Source organism: Typopeltis vanoorti, chromosome 13 (assembly GCF_054136105.1).
Source record: "Typopeltis vanoorti isolate ZY-2024b chromosome 13, IOZ_Tvanoo_1.0, whole genome shotgun sequence".
NCBI lineage: Eukaryota > Metazoa > Arthropoda > Arachnida > Uropygi > Thelyphonidae > Typopeltis > Typopeltis vanoorti.
The window spans coordinates 90,970,855-90,994,087 of NC_143561.1; the positions used below are offsets into that span (position 1 = coordinate 90,970,855).

The 23,233-nt window shown below is 34.7% G+C and overlaps 1 protein-coding gene across 1 annotated transcript in view; it reads right to left on the bottom strand.

Annotated features, from left to right (window-relative positions):
- The window catches only part of RpL27 (ribosomal protein L27), a 33,599-nt gene extending 11,461 nt beyond the window's left edge, over positions 1 to 22,138 (bottom strand). Inside the window, exons 1-2 of the mRNA XM_090403301.1 lie at positions 21,998 to 22,138; positions 11,594 to 11,681 (exon numbers count right to left, since the gene is read on the bottom strand). Of these exons, the coding sequence (XP_090259427.1) occupies positions 11,594 to 11,674 (81 nt within the window). The 5' untranslated portion in view covers positions 11,675 to 11,681; positions 21,998 to 22,138. The remainder of the gene's footprint in view (positions 1 to 11,593; positions 11,682 to 21,997) is intronic.
- Positions 22,139 to 23,233: the final 1,095 nt, after the last annotated feature.

The following is a 23,233-nucleotide window of genomic DNA, read 5'->3' on the forward strand; positions in this document are numbered from 1 at the left end:
TGGAGCAATAGTAACAAAGCGATGCTCTTTTTTTGTCAAAATGTACATGAAATGCGAGGAATAAAAGTCACTGATTACATGAATTTTATTAAATTCTCAAAATAATTCCAAGGTTTAATTGATTTACAAAATTATGTAGAGTATCAGTATCAAATGTTCTACAACTATGTGAATTTCACTGTTAAGCCTGAATACTTTGTACACTCCAAGATTGTCAAAAGCAGTTAATCCATTAGATAAAATATATACGTATAAAATTAAAGAGAAGCTTTCTCCTCCAAATAGTTTGCAAGGATCACAGGATTAAGAAAACATTTCCAGGAAGGTTGTGGTAGTTATGGAATTACAGCCAAAGCTATGAGATTGACATAATGTCTATAAATTGCATGTCTTCTGCTGTCTTGTAAACTGTGAATAGGTGTGTGTGTGTTCTACTTTTACCATGAGTTGCCTTGGTCTTGCACTACGTGTGGGGTCAGTTAGACTTGCAACACTTGCAGGCACAAACTAGACTTGTTTGTCTGTTTGCTTACTTGGGAAACGGAATAAAACCAGGTTTAAAATAGCTTGGTATCTTTAACATTTATTATACCCAAGGTAAAATACTTTCTACATTTATATCTCCTCCTGAGATTTTTATGTAATAAGGTAAAAACACCTTATGGTAACTTGTTCTGATAAAATACTTATAAGCTCTGTATTACTAGCCTCGCTCCCACTGATGAGACCTCAATAAAGGTCGAAACCGGTCTGGGTAGTGGCCCCTTGCCTTTAATACAAAGCATCATACATCTCCTCCAGGAGATGGGCTTTGCGTTAAGGGTAAATATTAAGATTAGTGATCAGAGCTTATTCTACTTTTACCATGAGTTGCCTTGGTCTTGCACTACGTATATTGATTAAATTCTTTAATAAACTGAGTAAAGTATATATTAAAATATTCTTTCATTCATTGATTTTATCAATGAAATGAAGCAAATGTTATCTCACATCTAAGCATATGAGAACACATCTGGCTTTTTAAAAGGGACTTAAAGTTCAGATTTCTTGACACATGTATTAGCTTTGTAAAACAAAGTGGGTTTTTTTTTTTTTTTTTCATTTTTAATTTAAAGAAACATCAAACATCCCATTTCAAAACTGGTAATTTAATTTCTATACAATTTTGCAAGAAAACTAAAGTACTTTCAGAGAACCACCATTCTGCAAAATGCCATCTAATTTATGACTCAGTAATAAAAAGAAAGCTATGAAAATAAATTGTTTTGTGTGACTTCCACTCATAAAGGACTGTAAATCTATAGTACATCATGGGTGGACTTCAACAGCATTTCCCAAACTTTACTTTAACTCAGGACTGGTTTTGTTGGTGTATATATACACACTTTTTTTTTTTTTTTTTTTTTTACAGACCATCACATACAGTTTGAATACCAATAAAACATCTATTTTTACTAATAGATCAGTTAGGCAATAGGCCTGCATTTAATATTTTTTTAACCACTTATTGCCTGTTTATCAGGACTGATACTAAGCTGCAGCCTACACTCTGGGAAACTTTTTTTTTTTTTTTTTTGGACATAATCTAGAAACTTCTCTAGAGACCAGACATAAGAATTTTTCAATCCACCGAAATCAAGTGGCGTCATGTGTACATTTCGGTTGGATGTACTGTCGTGGCTTATGCAACCCACACTACAAAATTCACATCAGTTTGACCATATGATTGCATTTTTATCGATGTATGAAAGTTTTAAGATTGTATAACACATCAGTGCTCATCTTCATTGGTCTAATGCAAATCTGCACAGAGTGGAGGACAGTGTGTTTGTTTTAAGATACTGTATATTAGAAAACAATAATGAAGGCGAATGCTATATTTGGTTGGTATATTCGAATTACTCAAAGGTGTAAAATTTGGAAGACGAGACTTACCTCCTTCAACAATACTGTTTCCCCATTGTAAATATGTTTCCATATTTATAATGTTATAAATTTATCGAAAATTATTGTATTTTTCGATAGATAACACACATTTTCATCACTCCTTTTGATGTATAGATAATGTGCATGCACCAACTAGCGGTAGAGTTAGGAAGTACAGACAGAGGACTTCTTTAAAAGCACGTGCGTTGCTAGTAGCAGTGGTCGATTATTCCATGCATCCTGTTTTAAAATATTTCATAAAGTAAATCATTATTTGTTTATATTTTTTATTAGATCTGAATTACCCATGGAAGACGGAAGTACTTCTCAGAGAAAATCCTATATAGCGCAGTTCAAGCTTGAAGTGGTAGATTGTAGAAAGTTGGGCTGCTGTAAGTGAAAACTGTGTTAGAAATGGTTTCATTAAAGCACAAGTGAATGCAGTGGTATCCGGTGATAATGATTATGAAGCTGAAGAAATACCAAACAAAATTTTTAACGCAACTGATTCTTTCAATATTGAGTCTGATGAAGAATTTTTTTTTGGATTTGAATAGTGTAATGTTCAATAAATATTAAGTAATACTTCTACCTTAGTTTTGTTATTACATTTGATTTACTTCTCATACCTTTCAAATGTATACTGCACATGTTCATTTTTAACGAATTCAGACATTTCTGTAGATAACGCGCGCTATCTATCGAAAAATATGGTATATATTAAAACTTGTCTATATTATACATATAAAAACTTGCCTACCATGTCAGTTCCCACTTCACACTCACAAAACAGATGAAACTCAAAAAACAAAAACAGCAACTCATGATAAATGACGTTCGATTGGATTGGGTTGACACAGTAACCAATCACAGTGGTAAGTATCATATTGACATGAGCTTACCCAGCATGGCCTTCTGAGAAGTTTAAAACTACTAGAACGCTAAGAATTTGACCCGCTGTGCCATCTGCACCTGTTTTCAAAGGAGTATGTATTTTGAATGCACACCCAGGCTATTAATGCGAATGTGATGCAATGTTTAGGCAATAGGCCTGCGACACTTCTCAGAGAAAATCCTATATAGCGCAGTTCAAGCTTGAAGTGGTAGATTGTAGAAAGTTGGACTGCTGTAAGTGAAAACTGTGTTAGAAATGGTTTCATTAAAGCACAAGTGAATGCAGTTTCTGTAGTGAATGTAGTTTTAAACTTCTGAGAAGTTTAAAACTACTAGAACGCTAAGAATTTGACCCGCTGTGCCATCTGCACCTGTTTTCAAAGGAGTATGTATTTTGAATGCACACCCAGGCTATTAATGCGAATGTGATGCAATGTTTAGGCAATAGGCCTGCGACACTTCTCAGAGAAAATCCTATATAGCGCAGTTCAAGCTTGAAGTGGTAGATTGTAGAAAGTTGGGCTGCTGTAAGTGAAAACTGTGTTAGAAATGGTTTCATTAAAGCACAAGTGAATGCAGTGGTATCCGGTGATAATGATTATGAAGCTGAAGAAATACCAAACAAAATTTTTAACGCAACTGATTCTTTCAATATTGAGTCTGATGAAGAATTTTTTTTTGGATTTGAATAGTGTAATGTTCAATAAATATTAAGTAATACTTCTACCTTAGTTTTGTTATTACATTTGATTTACTTCTCATACCTTTCAAATGTATACTGCACATGTTCATTTTTAACGAATTCTGACATTTCTGTAGATAACGCGCGCTATCTATCGAAAAATATGGTATATATTAAAACTTGTCTATATTATACATATAAAAACTTGCCTACCATGTCAGTTCCCACTTCACACTCACAAAACAGATGAAACTCAAAAAACAAAAACAGCAACTCATGATAAATGACGTTCGATTGGATTGGGTTGACACAGTAACCAATCACAGTGGTAAGTATCATATTGACATGAGCTTACCCAGCATGGCCTTCTGAGAAGTTTAAAACTACTAGAACGCTAAGAATTTGACCCGCTGTGCCATCTGCACCTGTTTTCAAAGGAGTATGTATTTTGAATGCACACCCAGGCTATTAATGCGAATGTGATGCAATGTTTACATATCGAAAGTGTCCTCTTTGTGAAACATTGGTCTATTGTATTATTTACTCTTAGGAATCTTTAATGGGAATAAATGCAAAAATATAATATCTGTGATGTTGCTATTCGGTGGATGAGCACTGCACACCTGGAATATTTGCCCCTGCTGAAATCCATCTCCTCCCTAAAGAAATCCATGGACATCCATGACCATAGCAAGATTCAAACTTGCAGATCAGAGAGCAAGTGTATTAACCACTTGGACAAAACAAACTGTCCTATTTAGACACTATAATTAGTAAAGATTCAGAGTCAAAGCTGGATAACTGGGAGGAGAGCTCTACATAGCTAAACAAAATCTCCACTGTTTCCAGGAACACGGGAACAGGACAAACAGCAAAAGTCAGCAAGTGAAACAAACCAACTCAACATTGGCACCATCAACAGAAAAGACATGGAACAAGCAGAAATATGGTAAGTATCATATTGACATGATAGGGGTTAGGAAAAAAAAAAAAAGGGGGGGGGCGAATTCTTCTAAGCAACTAATACACAATATTCATGCAATAACGATCATGATCAAGGGAAAAAACTATACAACCTCTGGAAGAAAGTATCTGATCAACGACCATAATACTAACATTGCATGTATCTTAGGATTAATTTTTCCTCAATACATAAATTTTGTTCAAATTGAAGTCATGAATATAAATAAGGTTAAAAAATAAATAAAATTTATTACAAAAAATATTTCAGTTACTTTTAACTAGAAATTAAGTAAATGGAAAATCAAACGCTGAAGAAAAAAGTATGCAATCATTCTTTGATAGGGAAATATATATCCAATCATCAAACTCAGTATTTTGTTATTACTCCTTTAGCCCGAATAAAGGTTTTCATCCTTCATGACATGGACTGAAAAAGCTTTTGGACAGTCAGTTGGCAGAATTTCACTCCAGCTTTCCATGATTGCTTGATGTAATTCGACGACACTTGTGGGCCTTTTAGTGTCGATTTTTTTTTGCTTTAAAATATTCCAAACATTCGATTGGATTAAGGTCCAGGTTATTCGAAGCCAAGTCATAGTTTTAATTGGAGTGTTTCCACTGTTTCACACATAGTTTTTGATTCGTCTGCTGCAGTGTCAAGATGCATTATCATCTTGAAATATGAAATCATTGGAATCCTGGAACCATTTTCGATACTAAGAATCAAAAATGTTCTAGGATTTCTTTATAGACTTTGGAGTTGACTGTACCTAACACAATACATAGTTTTCCAACACTTTGTGATGGCATTCAACCTTAAACGGTAAATGAGGGTGAAAATTTAGCCTTGGTATTAATGTACTCAAAGAACTTCTTACCAACTCTTCTCCAAGGGTACCATTATCATCACTGGCTCTAGATCTTGGTAGCCTTATTACAAATAAACTAATTAACCTTGAATCAGTAAAGCACAGACTCAGTATAGGATGATCAGGCATGAACAAAATGAATAAGATATGAAACGAGAGTAATACAACAGGCCTCAAATTAAAACTACAAACTATCATAAACCCCAAGCCACATACAGAGCAGAAGCAACCAGAAAGAAATCCAAAAAATTCAAGCATTCAAAATGAAATCCTAAGGAAAATAAATGAGACTAACAGGACAGAAAATTAAACAAATGAATTTGAAAAGACTAACTACAGAGACATCATGGATCAGATCAATAAACAGCTCAGATGGTTTGAATATCTTCAGAGAATGCCTTCCACTAGAATACAGAACCTTGTGCTGAATGGACAGGTAGAAGGAAGCAGACCAACAGGGAAGCCAAGAAGAACATGGCTCCAGTTGCTAAGGGATAGATCACAATTACTCAGTTACAGAATGATGACCAAGTTAGCTTTATTGGTTCAAGGTTATGCACGGATGAGAAAGAAGAAGAAATATTCTTGGTTTCATCATTTATCCAAGTGTAAGCAAACAAAGTTTGTACGTGAAGTCACTTCACGACAGGACGAGACCACAATAAAGGTCGAAACTGGTCTGGGTAGTGATCCTTCCCATAATACACAGCATATACATGTCTGCAAGGATATGTGCACTGCATTATGGAATACCAAGGCAACTGATTTGAAGTCACTAGCTACTACATACAAGTAGCTCAGCTGAAGTGACTTCACGCACAACTTTTTTTTCTTTACACATGGATAAAGGATGAAACCAACAATATAATTTTTTGGCATCTCATCTTTGTTGGGGTGGCAGCCAAAAATGATTGACAGGCACAGGAGGATGTTAAAATGGGTGGCACATAGAAACCACCTACAGTCGGTACAGATCATTCGTGATGATTTCCAGAGAGCCAGTAACACCATGCTGAGCACTAATACTGTATGAAAAGAACTCCATTTCCACGGAAGAGCAGCACACAAGCCAAACATAACAACAAACAACATGGCTTATCGACTTGATGCAGAGCATGTGAACTGGACAATTGACCAGTAGAAAACAGTAATGTGGAGTGATGAATCAGGGCTCACCTGTTTCCACTCTGATGGCAGGGTGTGGGTGTGGAAGCAGCCTGGTGAACCCACAGTATAGTTTGGTAGTGGAGGAGTAATGATGTGGGGTGCATTCAACTGATTTGGAGTGGAACTACTGGGCGTTGTCCATGGTTCCATGAAGGCAGCTCAGTACTTTGATATTCTGGAAAAACAGGTGCTGCCTACACTGTGATGTTTTTAATGAACAGACCCATGTTACTATCGAGACAACAATGTCCCATGACATAAGGCTGCAGCTGTTATGGAATGGTATGAAGAGATGGATGTTAAACGACTGCCCTGGCCTGTGCAGTCCTGACCTCAGCCCCATCAAACCTGTGGGACAAACTGTTGTGGCAATTGAGGTCCAGAGTAGCACATTCTCAGTCGCTGAACTGAGTGCTGCTTTGATGAAGTAATGGAGATAAATTCCACCCAATGTCTGCTGTACATTGGTGGAAAGTCTCCCTCAAAGGGTGCAAGAGGTGATCAAAGCCAAAAGGTGGACATACCCAATATTAGGGTTTGCCTGCTGGTATCAACTATAAATTGCTAAAGTGTCTAGACAATTATTGGTAGATAGTGTATATGGATCATGTTGTGAAGGATGACAATAAACCTGATATCAAAACTGGAGATGTTAACATCAACTTCTGACTTTATGCAGGGTTATGTTATACTCCTAAATTAATCCAATACAAATCTACAGGATTCTGTAACTAACTTGAATAATGGTTGTAATAAATTTAACATGAAATTCAGATATAAAAGACTATGAAAATAGCCACATAATTTGAAAACATCAACTGCACCCTGAATAGGGAACCTATAGTAAAACTTCTCAGCTATTAAACCACAATTTTTAGTGAAGATGGCAAACTAAATATGGAAATAAACAGAATTAGCAAAACTGGTATGGTAGGAAGTGAATTGAAAATTTTATATAGAATAAGAGAAACTAAACTCTATATATAAGACAGTGTCCAAACCAACTTATGGAATTAAGATGGGTTAGGGAAAAAATCTTATCAAATTCTGGAGACCACATTATGGAGATAAGAATTCTGCTAAGAAAGATTAGGAGAATGAACAGATGGCATCAATGGCAAAATCATATTAAAAACATGGATATTAAGAAGGAGCTTGACATTATCAGTGTTTAGAATGTGCAAGAAGAGCTGACCACAGGTAGTATGGGCAAGTGAACAAAATGGGAGAGGAAATAACTGTAAAATACCTTTTAGAAAACATAATTGATTATTAATTATTTTTACTTACAAAGGATATTTAATAAGAGAATAAATGAATAGATAAGTTAATTTCATTACTTAAATGATGAAATTAACACAGATCAAATTATAATCAAAACCCTCGTTGCAGCTTAATTTATCAGCTATTATAATAAGTAGTGTTGTTTCCTTAAGAAATATTATACAAATAGTTAAATGACAATGGGAGTATTGTCTGAAATTTTCAGAAGTTGATTATAGCAAGTGAATTTAGTGAATTTGGGGTGCTTAAGGGTCAAAGCTGTATAACTGAGAGGAGAACTCGACATAGCCTTTCAAGGAATGCAGAGAATCGACCAAGGCTTCTGACCTAATGACCAATCCTCACCTTCTCGTGGTGCACCCTGCTGGGTATCTACTTGGATACTGAACGAACGAGGATGGGCTGGCAATTTGGGATTTAGCCGACCAAATTGTATTCTTATTGGTTAAACCAAAATAAAAAATGATGGTACAACATGACAAAATTTCATGCCGGCTGGGGCGTCGCCCGGTTAAACAAGGCCCCGTTGTTTTCGCCAGGGAACCAGGGCAAACAGCGAAAAATCAGCTACTGGAACAAATCTGAAAACACATCCCCCCAACTCAACATCACCAGAGTTAAAGATTGGTACTATCAACATAAGAAGCCTGAATGGCAAAGAAATGGAGCTAGCTGAGGAATTAGATAAGTACCAGATCAACATAATATAATAGGGGTGACAAAAAAGATAAAAACTGGTGAGATCTTTCTGAGCAATAAATACAAAATGTTATATTCAGGCAATGACAATCAAGGAAAAGAAGGAGTAGCCATAGTATTCAACACAAAATATGAGGCTAATCTTCTTGAATGGTAGGCAATCTCAAGTAGATGTGGGCAAATATGAGAATGGGGAACTGGACAATGAGACTTATTTGTGCCTAAGGTCCCACAGAAGGTTCTACTAAGGTAGAAGTGGAGGAATTTTTTGAGGCTTTAGAAAGAGCAACTGACACAATGAAGAAGGAAAAGTTGGTCCTTGTTGTGGATCTAAATAGCAGAGTAGGAAATGATTGTGAGACATACAAAAATATTTTGGGAAAATTTGGAGAAAAGAGCAAAACTAATAATAATGGCAAATATCTGTTGGATTTCTGCTCAGAACATGGACTGGTTATTACTAACACGATGTTCCAACATAAAAATGTGCACAAATTCACATGGAGAGAAGAGGCAAGCTATAAGAAGTCTCATTGACTATGTTATTGTTGATAGTGATGTTTTCTCCCTGGTGCAGGACACCAGAGTATACAGAGGATTTGAAATTGGAAGTGATCACTATTTAGTCTTGATCAGGATAAAATTGAATTTCATATTGAAAAGAATAACATGTAAGAAAGTTTTAAAGGGAATAAAAGTTGAGCAGCTCTCAGATGTGAACTGTAGACTAAAATACACAAAGATTATTGAAGAAAAAATGAAAGAATTTGAGAACAGGAATCAAACTCTGGAGATTCAGTGGCAACCCTTGAAAAAAAGCCCTGATTGATTCAGTTAGAGACGCATATGGTGAAGTTGTCTGCAAAGACAGAAAAATTAGAACTCCATGGTGGACACAGGAAGTTAAAGAGGCAGTGAAGGAAAAGAAGAAAGCATATCAAAAGTTCCAAATAAGTCAGCTTGTGCTCTTACAGAATACAAAGACAAATGCAAGAATGCTAAACACTGTGTAAAACTAGCTAAACAAAAGTCATGGGAGGACTTTGGCAAGAATATAGAAAATAAATATCAAGAAGGTGGCAAAATATTCTGGAGGTTGTTGAAGAAGCTTTGCAATGGAGGAAAGAGTGCTGTAAAAGGAGTTAGAGATGATAAAGGTGACATGAAAATGGGAGAAAAAGATATCCTTCAAGTATGGAGAATTACTTTGAAAAACTGCTAAATGAAACAAGCAGTGATGACAGTACAGTGGTATGGAGATTCTAAAGTGGATTCTAAACCACTGACCAGGCATGCAGTCAGGAATACATATCCATACTTGAAGTAGAAAAAGCCATCAAAGGCTTGAAATGTGGAAAGGCAGCAGGAGTAGATGATGTTCGACCAGAAATGCTGAAGTATGATGGTATAAGTCTTACAGTCGCTGCACTGCATAGTTCAGAAAGCCTAAACAGAGGGACGAATTCCCGATGATTGGAGTAGAGCTCTCATAGTACCCATATATAAAAAGGAAAATAAAACTGAATGTGAGAATTACAGAGGTATTTCCCTACTGAATGTTCCTGGCAAGATCTATGCAAGTATACTTGCGATACGGTTGAGAAGAATTGTGGAAGAAAAGCTTGGTGAAGAACAAGCTGGATTCAGGCCAAATAGAGGCTGTCAGGATCAGATCTTCACTTTACGACAAATAGTCGAGAAAGCATGGGAATATAACAAAGATCTGTATTTAAGTTTTGGCGATTTGGAAAAGGCATATGACAAGGTGCCAAGAGAGAAGCTATTCAATATGCTACAGTTATATGGTGTCAATGGGGCATTATATCAAGCAATACTTAGTTTTTATTTGAGTTGTAAGTCAGCAGTTAGAATTGAAGGAAATACAGGAAGATGGTTTAATGTTAAATCTGGTGTGAGACAAGGATGTACATTATCCCCTCTGTTATTCATTATCTATATGGATCACATTATGAAGGAAAGTGGTATTAAACATGATATCAAAATTGGAGATGTTAATGTCAGCTCTTTGCTTTATGCGGATGATGTTATACTTCTAAATAAATCTGCTACAAGTCTGCAGGATTCTCTGACTAAATTGAATAACTGTTGTAATAGATATGGTATGAAGGTCAGCAATAAAAAGACAAAGACAATGAAAATAGGCAGATTCATTGAAAATGTCAACTGTGTTGTGAATGGAAAACCTGTGGAACATGTAAAACATTTCAGCTACTTAGGCACGATTTTTAGTGATGATGGTAAATTTAATATAGAAATAGATAACAGAATCAGCAAAGCTGGTATGATGGGAAATCAATTGAATAAATTCATATGGAATAAGAGAGAAATTAGTCGGAACACTAAATTAGCTGTATTCAAGACAGTGTTCAAACCAGTTTTAACTTATGGATCTGAGTCGGAAGTAAAACACTTGACCAAAGACTAGAGACCGCAGATATGAGAGTCCTGAGATAGAGGCATGAACAGATGGCATCAATGGCAATATCATATTAAAAACGAGGATATTAGGAAAGAACTTGACATTGTCAGCATCCAGGAATGCGTTAGCAGAGCTAATCTCAGATGGTATGGTCACTTAAACAGAATGGGTGAAGAAAGATTAGCAATACAGTTCTCTACCAGGTTGGCAGGAAAACGACCCAGAGGAAGACCCAGATATAGGTGGATTGATACAGTACAAAGTGCCTTAGATGATAGAAATATAAGATCTGATAATGTTGGAGTCTTGACAATTAACAGACTGATTTTGAGGAAAATTGTAGACAGGAAGTTAGTAATGATGTAAATTTTTTTTTCATGTAGTACCTGTACACCCCTTGAGGGTACATTGCAGGAATTTGATTATGAATTTACTGATAGCTCATTATACTATAGGAATTATCATAATTATAACTACACAAAATTTATCAAATATCAAATGAAGAACTTTAACATGAAAAATTAAGACATTCAAATTTGTGAAATAGCACATATGCATGTTACTTTTTTTTCTCCATTGCTTATGTTTAAAGACTGAAAATACCTTGATATATAAAGTTGACGTCATAACATATTTCAAATTCATGAAATGAAATATAAAAATATTTACCTTAACAATAACAGCCTTCCTGCCAGCATATTTGCCATTGAGCACCAAAACAACTTTTCCAATTTTCATTATTTTTCCCATGTTGCCACTAAAGTAGGAAAAAATAAAACATTTATAACAATTTGGAAGAAATTAAATAATTAGTTTATTTTTACACTGAAACATAAAAAAAAAATATCCCATTCTCCATGTGCCTGTTACAGTATCTCAAAAAAGCAGTATACATAGTTGACCAAGTATGATAAGTCAGCCTACCAAGATTTGATACAGTAGTGTGATGTTCATTTCAGAACATATAAATCACAAATGAATCGTTAATGTATTTATTTTTGGCAGGTTTGAGCATTCCAAATGTCATCTCTACTTCATGTTAGAAGCAACGTGATTATATTCAATTATTTAAGTGATTAAATCAAAATGCATATACTCATTCTGTTTCTAAATAGGCTGTTCTTGACACTTGACTAGATTTTTATATTATCATTATTGAAAAGTGAAATGGAAAATAGAATAGGAAAAAAGCAATTGTGATCCCTATCTTTAAAAAAGTAGTAGAGATGACCCTAAAAATTAGAGGTATAAGTATACTAAATTCCTGTTACAAAATATATAGCAGAATTTTAAATAACAAACTAATAAAATATTCTGAATTTTATTTTAGAAGTACAGAATGGATTTAGAAAAGGACGATTACATTCAGATCCAGCTTTTTGCCTAAAACTAATAATACAATTTAGAAACACATATTACATTTATCGACTTTGAAAAAGCATTTGACAGAGTTAAAAGAAGCATTTTATTTAACATATTAAAAGAAAGACAAATACCAAATAATATTCTAAAAAGCTATCATAATCATGAGCTACCATATACGAGAGAGATAAACCAAGGGGTCTGGACAGAGATGTCCCCTTTCAGCAACTCTTTTTTCTAAATGAAATAATAAAATAATAATAAAGAGAAAGTTTAGTACCATCAAGGTATTCAACTTTCTCCTACTGTGAACTTAAACACTCTCCTTTTTGCCAATGACCAAATAATAATTACAAATTCTGAAGATAGCTTTCTATAAGTTATTTTAAATCTAAATGAAAGAGCCAAATATTATGGAATGATAATATCAACAGAAAAATAAAAAAAATGGCTTTTAAAGGACAAGATCCAGTAAGAACTAAAATAGTAATAAATAAGTTTTTGAACAGGTGAATTCATTTAACTACCTAGGATGTATGATTACATATGAAAATGAAAAAATATAAACCTAAAAAATGCAAAATATTTAAAAATAACAGGTATAATTAACTCTATGTTTAAACCAAACCTAGTACAAACACAAACCAGACTAAAAGTACACAATATTAGCCCTACCAGTCCTATTGTATGGAAGTGAAATCTGGACAATAAAACAAAAAGATAAAGATTAATAACAGCTGAAATGAAGTTTGAGAAAAACTGCTAAGTATACTCTATTTGATCACAAAAGAAATTATGAAAGAATTAAACCAGGAATCCGTAAGAGAAAAAATTAAAAAAAATAAACATAAATGGATGGAACATGTTGAAAGAATGAAAACAAAAAGATTACCAAAACAAGCCTTAAATTACAAACCATTAGGAAAAAGAAAAGCAGGACGTCCTCTTAAGAGATTCAATGATGACTTCTAAGGGAGAACAGGACACCCTAGCCCTAAAATCCTTCATAAACATGATGATGAAAGAGTATAAGATTGTAATTTATGAGATTGATGCAGGGGAAATATTTCAGCTGTGTGATAGTGATGGAAGAAAAAGAGGTCATCCCTGAACATTAAGGAAAAGTGTGGTTAACAAGGGTGTTAGATCTAGATTTTTTGCTTAGAGACTGGTGAATGGGTGGAATGCATTGCCTGACTCAGTTGTGAGTTCATCTGTAAATGAATTCAAGAAGAGGTATGATAGATATTGTTTTGATAGTTTGGATCTCCCACAATGAATCTACTGACTCCATGGAGATACCTGTAATAATAATAATAATAGTACACATATAATTATGTCAACACTAACAATGGCATAAACCAATTTGCAATATTCTTATTATTACGTAAAAACTCCAGGGAGTCCAAACACTCATCGAGGGAGGGCACCTACTCTAGAACTGTCTCCACTACTCAATCCACCAACTACCATCATCTACACCAATGCCATCTACCGCCCATCACCACTAGTATTTTCACAGACAATCACAAACATCCATGCCCACGGCAGGATTTGAACCCAGTCTTTTGGCTGGAGAGTGGATACGCTGACCACTCAGCCAACCAGGCCAGCATACTGGCTTCTATAATGGCTTCTTTGAAGAGGTTACCTTGGTTCTCAAGTTTTGGATCTTTCTATAGTAGATTCAAATAATGTTCTAATGCCAATTTCTTTTTTTTTAAATTTAAATTACCACAAAGTTAAAGATGAGATGAAATTACAAGTAATGTTTCAATCATAGTATCATGTGCAGAAATATTCAAGCTTTAGATAACCAATAAGATCATCTTTCCAAACAAGATGATTATAGTTTAACAGTTATGCCACTTTCAGGAAGCATATCTACTGATCACACCATTACAACTCTGTCATCAGTTTTTGCATATATCTGAGGTATGTCCTTGGTATACTAACTGCAAAAAAACTAGCAAAAACTAAAGATTTTGGTATCGTTCAATTAAACCCTTTAATTTTTGATGCTTACTTTTTTTCCCCATGAATGAAAATGTTTCAATTCTAGTCAACCCTCAACTCACGTCCATGATCCCATAATGGAATAAGTAACATTTTCGACTATACTTTCGAAAGACATAAGCAGGCGTCAAGTAAAAAGGTTTTTATTAGCAACAATGCAGTGGCAACAACGCATTCAGGACAACCTCGATCAGCGGTCGGCTACAACAGGTCCTCTGTTGATTTTGTGTTAAAAAATAGGTTATTTGTGTATTTATCATTAAATGTTTTGTGATATTTTGTGCAACATGGCCCCTACATGCCCAATTAAGAAACCTAGTGAAGAATCACAGAAAAAGAGGTGAACAATTGATCTTGAAACGAAGTTGCAAGTTCAACGACAGTGACGAGGCAACAACCAGGTCCTATCAGTGATTGGAAACGCTACTTGCATCATGCATAGAGGACCCGAACCAAAAGCGCATACCTCTTAGCAATACGACCATAACTGCTAAGGCAGTAAGTCTCTGCAACATGTTGAAGGAGAAAGCAGGACCCAACTTCTTCCGGTTGGTTCATGAGATTTGAGCAGCATTTTGCACTGCATAATGTGAAAATGTATGGTGAATCTGCAAGTTCTGATGAGAATGCTGCAAAGGAGTTTGTGGAGAAATTGGATAAAATTATAACAGAGGAAAATTATTTACCACAGCAAATATTTAATATGGATGAGACTGTCTCTCCTTGTTTCAGAAAAAAATGCTCACTGAGCAGACAATTCATCCACAAAAAGCTAAAATCTATGCCTGGTTTCAAAGCTCTTAAAAGACTGTGTTACGATTTTGTTAGAGGGTAATGTGGCTAGATATAAACTGAAACCATTTGTGATATAGCAGAGTGAGAATCAACAAGCTTTTAAAAACATTAGGAAGCATACTCTTCCAGTTCATTATCAGAGCAATAAGAAGCCGTGGATGACTCAAAAATTGTTTGCAGATGCCTTAATCAACTGTAATGAGAGTGAAATGGAAAACTGTTCTGTGAAAGAAAATGTAGAATTTAAAATGTAAATGGCGTTGATGGAGATGATTCGTAGCAGAGGTTCGGTGTAGTGGTTGAGACAGTTGTAGGTGTCCTCCCGTGATGAGTCTTCGGACTCCTTGGAGGTGTCACGAATAATAATAATAATAATAACATGTTATTAATTCTAGATAATGCTCCAGATCATCCTTCATATCGGTGATCATCAAGTTCAAGGTCATGTTTCTCCTTCCAAACACTACTTCTTTAATCCAACTGATGGATCAGGGAGTTCTTTCAGTGTTTAAGGCTTATTATCTACAGAGAACTTTTTCACAAGCCATTTCTGCTACTGAAGGAAATGATCGGACTCTCATGTAATTCTGGAAAGCATTCAATATTATCATGCTATTAAAAATATTGCTGTAGTTTGGGACGAAATGATCTCTCAATGTATAAGTGGCATATGGAAAAAGGTTTGTGCATAATTTTGGAAGTTTTGAAAAAAATGAAGAACTTTGTAAATTGAGTGAAAAAATAGTGGGCCTAGCAAACAATCTGAATCTCGAAGTGAATGATGACGACATAGTTCAACTCATAAAGTGCACCTGAAGAATTGGTCAAACGTGTTGCAGAAGAGGAAGAATGAGAAAAGAAAGAGGAAAAAGAGAAACAAGGAGAGGTAGTTAAACAATTCACAGTGAAGGGGCTTGGAGTAATGTGCTCAAAATGGTTGAAGACATGAACCCCAATGTTGAATGCTACTTTTTAGTAGAAAGGAAAGTATATGATGCATTTGCTTGCTTTAAACAAATTTATAATGAAAAGAAGAGGAATAAGCAAAGCACATTGGACATTTTCATCAAAAAAAGCAAAAGGTTACACCAGAAGAGCTGCACATAGGGAAAGTAATAAAGATGTGATTGTGGAGGAAGATTTGGGTGATTATTCTCCTGTGTTACTGGCAGTAACACAGTAGTTTTATAATAAGGTTTAAAAATTAAAATGATAGTATACTTATTACTATTAAGTCCCTAACCGCTATATCTCTGTTGATTTAATGTATCGACTTACATCCTGCCGTATGGAACGGAATCCCAATGTAAGTTGAGGGATGACTGTTTATTTATTCATATATATATATATATATATTCCCCCTCCCCCAGCATAAATGTTTCTGGCATGACAGCCTATACAGCAAGATGTCATCTTGTGTTCATGACAAATGTTTCTCCAGCAAAGTGGTATACTATTTTGTAGTCAATATAGCCACACCGTTAGATTATTAAAAAAAAAATAAACATGACCCTTATACAAGTATGCCAAAATAAACTGAGAGTGGAGATATTCAAAGAACTGAATTAGAGACCTGAGTGCAAAGGGTTATGCTGGAGGAGAGACTGATAATGAGAGCAGGAGGTATATGAAGAAGTGGAGCTTTGGAGGCACAGAATGGCTTGAAAAGTTCCATGTTTGGTTTCTAGGAGAGGATTTCCGAGACCAGGTAAAAAAAATGAATAAAAAAAAGGAGAACACAGAATAACTCGGAAGATGTACAAAAGCTGAGTGAGTGTCATAATGTAGTGAAACATTGATTTTTGGTCATGTAACTTTATTACCAAATGACAACACTGGATGGAATGGTACGTCACACCATTTGAAAATGGCTACTTTCGATGGTGCAGAGTGAGCATATTATGTGTTTTGGTTGGAGGAAACAAAGTCTGAAGCACAAGTACCGAGGAATTTCTACACTCAATAAGGCAAAGACCATCCTAGTAGGCACAATCTACAAATGGCGCAAGAAATTTGTGAAAACAGGCTGTTCTGTGTATTATCTAAGGTCAATGAGAAGGCCACATGCTTCCGATGTTGTTGCAGAAGAAGTTTGGGAAAATTTCCAGAGAAGCCCTGGAAAGTCAACCAGATGGGCGTCTAATCAAATTCCACATGCAACATCATTTACACATTTAAGGCCCTACAAATTTATCCTCATACAACATTTGAAGAAAGACAATAAGAAGCTATATACCAGGATTTCTGTACGGAAACGATCAGCAGGATAGAACAAAATGAAGGCTTTTTGGACACAAATTGTTTTCAGTGGCGAGTGCACTTTTTAAGTAAGTCGGCAAGTAAACATAACCAGAATATTAAAACAAGTACAGGCATCCCTTGCTTAACGTGGCAAAATTAATTGTGGCAATCCCTTGATATATGCAGCAAGAGTTTTGATCAATGAACCTTTAACCCTGCAGGGCTGGCAGCTGATCTGACAGATACATGCAAAATGTTTAATATAAATATTCTTACACAATTCAGTGAATAGCATGGAGATCATGAGTAGCCCATAAGGTTGCTTATGCATCTGCCGAAACTTTTAGTTTCTATATATTCGGCATGAAACTCTTGTAGTTTCTATATATTCGGCTATGAAATAATGTTGGATTCAATATTAACTTAATTTGTACCATCATGTATTATATTTGCAGTGTTTTTTCTTCATGTTTCATTGCTTGTTTGCCGAGGTCTGGAGAGTCATTTTGCTTGTTATCGTAGAATTTATGCCAATAAGAAAAAAACTAAAACTGTTCAAACGACTCGATAAAAAAATTGCAGTAAACAATGTAGGTACAAGTATTTATTAAACATTCACTTTGTTCATTTTTTATCTTTCCTAAAAGAGTACCATATAAAACAAATTATTAATACAGTAATCAATCATGAACAAATTGTAATTTTTACCATGGATTATTAGATTTGATTAACAATTTTGATATACGCGGTAGCATAGAGGGATAAATTAACCGCATTAATCGAGGGTTACCTGTATAATAAAATCTGTTCTCTTCAGTAAATTCTCGCAATCTTTCAGTTTTGTTCTTTCTCCAGTGTTTTTACCTTTTTAACTCACCCATAATTATATAAAATTCTTTACTGTAATTTAAATATTATCCTAGTTTGTTACAAAAGAAGAAAGTATATGGACCCTTCTTTTTTCACAAGTCTACCATTACTGGTGGTGTTTATCTGTGCATACTACAAGAGTACCTAATACCACAATTAGATGACAATGAACACAACGCTTACATTTCCAGCAAGACAGAACCTCCTCATTGCTTTTAAATTTTCCAAGTTTAGTACATTGAACTTTGCTTAGTTTATTTCCTTCCCATTTTTTTATTAATTATAATTTCAGATCACCATTCTGTGAACACTTTTTGTATTAAAATCATTTGACTGTTACCATCATTTAAAATGGTATATTTCACTAAAGGTTTGGCCACTAGGACTTTTTCATATTGATTCTATGTTTTTATTAAAACAAGTATAATAAAATCTGTTCTCTTCAGTAAATTCTGGCAATCTTTCCTCTTTTGTCCTTTCTCCAATGTGTCACCTTTTTCTGCATTCACTCAACCCATAATTATATAAAATTCTTTACTGTAATTTAAATATTATCCTAGTTTGCTACAAAATTCAACTTCATCTAAGTAATCTGAAGTTGGGGCAAAGTTGTAAAATTTTCATCTTTTGTTTATAGAAATCCCTATTTCTGTTATTCTGATTGATGTTTCTCTAGAATACATTAGCAATTTTATGCATCAAAAAACAAGAGTTGTCACAACTGGAATAGTATAATACAGATCTGCATTTTTCAGTTATGGTTCCTGTTTTGTGCCAACTGAAAATTTAATACTAAGTATTATTTAAACATCAAGCATTATTATATACAGTAACACTACCAAATAAATATTAACCTTTATCAACCAAATATGCTAGTTTTCCTGAAGTATAAGAATTCCTAGAAGATTAAAGATTTAACAAATAAGTGCAAATAAGATTAAATGCATCTTAATCACCAGCATAGCAGTGACCTTTTTTTTAGTGATGAAATGGAAAATAAAGTTCTCAGCTTAACAAAACTGTTGTTAGTTTGAAAGAACTAAGTTTGAGGGTGCAAGATATTTTTCATATATTTCATTCAGTACCCTATATATTTCATATTATAATGTATGCAATATACAATCTCTGCAGGTAACCTGCCTTTAAAATGTATGGCAATACTGTCCAACTACAGATCCAGATTGGCTGGCAATGTGCCAAGAAGAGTCAATTCATGTTGAAGGGGAGAAAGGAATAAGATGTACGTATTCGTTACTGACACGTGAAATCATGTGCTTTATACATAAAATTTTCCGACTGTTGTACAAGCCAAATAGTTACCAATTTAAAAACTAGAATTTTCATAAAAGAAAAGCAAATTTTCTGAACTTATAATTAAAAAATATAAAAATAAACCATCATCCCACGAAACGCATTGATTACCCTAATATTGGAATCGATTTGCCTTCTGACATATGCAGAAGTGTTGATAGGTCTCGCATCTGTGATTGCACAGTACCTCGAAACAGTGGTTAATGTGTGTCAAAAAGATTAAGTATTAACTAAAGCTACACTGAGTGAAGCATTAATGTAAAAGGTTTCAGTGCAGCATATTCCAAGCAGACAACTACTGGATTGGTGCAAAACAAAACTTGATGTAATGAAACATTTTATCATCATCATTAAATGAACTAATAACCTCCTGGTTTAGTTCTATACTAAGATGTATTTCAAACAGATTAGCTGCTGCTATTAAAAAAGTTTTTAAACCTTGATAATTTAAGATTTCTTGTTTATGAATGAATTTCAGTAGGTAGACATATGCATGTTTTTACTGCTTAAAAAAAAAAAATACAAAAACAGTTTGTACATATTTTCTCTTTTTCTTTGCATACAGAAAAAGAGAACTATTTTTTACTATTTTTGCAAAATTCACAATACAAATTTTGGATAATGCATTTTACACTAATTAGAAGTCATCGTAATGAAACCTGTGTTTGAAACCACAATAATATGCAGTATTGTTGTATTATTATTATACCAGGTATCTCCATGGAGTCAGAAGACACATCATGGAAAATCCATTATTCATGTTACCTATTATACCACTCCTTAAACTCAATCACTGATGAAGCACTCACAACCAATTCAAGCAAAAATTGTAATCCTAACACCCTTGCTAACCACACTTTTATACAACTTCCACTGGTGACTCCATGTTCTCTTGCTTCTCGCCATGTACTAAAGAAAGTCTTCAGGGTCAATCCTATAAAATCCCTTTAATAACAAATGCTTCTATCATGTCTTCTCTTTTTATTGCATATGAGCTAATTTTTGAAACCTAGACTATTCTCACAGGGAGCATTCCATAAAACTACCACGACCTTTGTCACTCATCTCTGGATCCTCTCTACTACTTGATCCCCACAGAATACAGGTGTCTAGATCTGTGTGAAGTAGTCAAGATGTGGCCTTATATGGGAGAACAATCTATTCCTGCTTTCTTAGTTTGTTCTTCAACAATCACATCTGATGTGCTGTTTTGGTTACCTTCACAATATACCCTCAAAACTTTGACTCCCTGTCCAGAATCACACCCACACTGCAGTTCAGTACCATCAATATAATAGTGTGCACAGCTTCTGATCTCTTCCCAATCTTACACTTGGTCACAATAAACTAATAGCCATTTACCTTTGCCCATACTGCTAGTCTTCCTGTAAGATTTCTGCATCACCTTCATTTACCATTGCTCTTCCCAGTTTAGCATTGTCAGCAAACAACTGACTATTTACTGTCAGATCATTTCCTATATCACTGGTATACAAATTAAACAACAGGGACCAAATACTGAACCCTGTGGTACACAACCAGTCACTTGCATTCTCATGGCAAACTCCTCCATAAACCACTCTTTCTAATCTAAATCACCAGATTCATATGCATCCCCATTTGCTCTGATTTATGCAAGAGGTCTATGTGGAATCTTGTCAAATGCTATTGCAAAGTTAGCAATATCACTGAATAGCCATTTCTCTTATCCAACTCCATGTCACTTTATAAGTAAGCAAATTACTAAGAACCTTTGCAAAACCATGTTTTCTCTTATAGAGTATCACATTTGCTATCTGCCCAGTCCTGAATTCTGTCTTTTGCCAATTTCTCCAATACATTAACCATCATTCCCAAGATGACAACTGGCCTATTGTTTGCTACTTGACTTGGAACCTCAGTTATGCAATGAGATTATTTTGCCCTCTTTCCATTCCAATTGCCCCTTCCAGTACTGAAGCTTAAATTAAACAGCTTGGACAGAGGGGCTGATAATTCCCTTGTACATTCTGCTAATACATGGGCCAATATGCCAGTCTGGATTTCAAATTTCACTCGGTACTATTTATAAGATTATAGACTAAAAAGCTATTACTATTTACAACGTGCAAAAGATCATATGTCCGGGAAAGACTTACGAAAAGTTTTCTTTTTTTTTCCTTGTCCAATACGGGGAGGAAGGGGGGGGGGACGTGGAGGTCGTCCCTGGTTATTAAGAAATAAACGATTGATTGCTAGAAGTTCAAGACAATAACACGGAGAAATTGTCAGTCATCAGTGACTAATTAAGTAAAATTATGGTTGGCCTCTTATATGATTGACTTAACCATGCATAATATACCAATGTAATATCATACATACAGCCACTTCTGACACAAATAATATACCATTACTGATCAAAATCTAATTCCAAATCATTTGATAATATTACGCCACACAAACATACACTTTATAAACTTAAAAATATTAGGCACTTACACAGGATCAACTACGATTTGAAAAACCCAAAATTACCATACACAGAATAAACTTCGGGAGATCACAAATAAATGCGTGACAGACGAGATTATTTCTCTGTGATTAGAAAAAAACATATTACATTCACTGCTAAAGATTCAGCCCAACTTTAGCATTTATAATGAAAGCAGCATGCTATACAATCAACAAATGAAATGCACTTATTATACTTCAGAAAATTCAATTCGTATACAGTTTTTAGTTATTCCATCAATATATATCAGAAAGGAGATAGTGAGGTTAGCGGAACCTGATGTCTATTTTGAATTCTTTGAATTTATACACGAAACGTTGTACGCAAAACATACCCAAGAAAATTAACTAATTTTCATAAGGAAAGTGTAGACTTAAATATACAAATATTAACAGCGGGAAAAGAAAGAGGCTGAAAACTAGAATCAAACTTTGGAGACTCACAGGCAAACTCTGAACAACACTAATAATTCGTTAGCCCAGATTTCCAGTCTATTCAAATCATTTTGAAATTGCTGAATATCAGTAGCATCCCTGATTGCCCTGCCTATCTTCACATCATCAGCAAACAATTGCAAATCAGATGATAGACCCTGCTTGAAGTCATTAATGTATAGATTGAACAATAATGGCCCAATGACAGAACCCTGAGGTACACCACTGGTTACTTTAAATATTGCAGATTCACTCACATCCATTGTATACCACTTTTTGATATCTGTCTGTTAACCATCCCCTGATCCAAGTCAATAGATTATGTTCCAATCCCATATTCTCCAGTTTACGCAACAGCCTATCATGTGGTATCCTATCAAATGCCTTAGAAAAATCCAACATTATCATAGTGTATCCATTTCCTTTATTCAACTCAGCCGTAACATTGTTATAAAATATGAGCAGCAAATTGCTAAAACATGACCTTCCTTTAGCAAACTCATGCTATTCTCTGCAGAGTATAGAATGATTGTCTACCCATTTCTATATGCGAGTTCTTACTAACTTCTCTAAAATCTTCACTACCACACCAGAAATACTAATAGGTCAGTAGTTTGACACAGGTTATGCACCACGCTTGTGCAATGGAACTATATTACGTTCCTTCCATTCCTGTGGGATCATTCCTGAGATGAGACTCAAGTTAGACAAAAGTGTGAAAGGCCTAACAATTCAGCTGAACATTCCTTTAACAAACGGGCAGATATTCCATCTGTCCCTATTGACAAA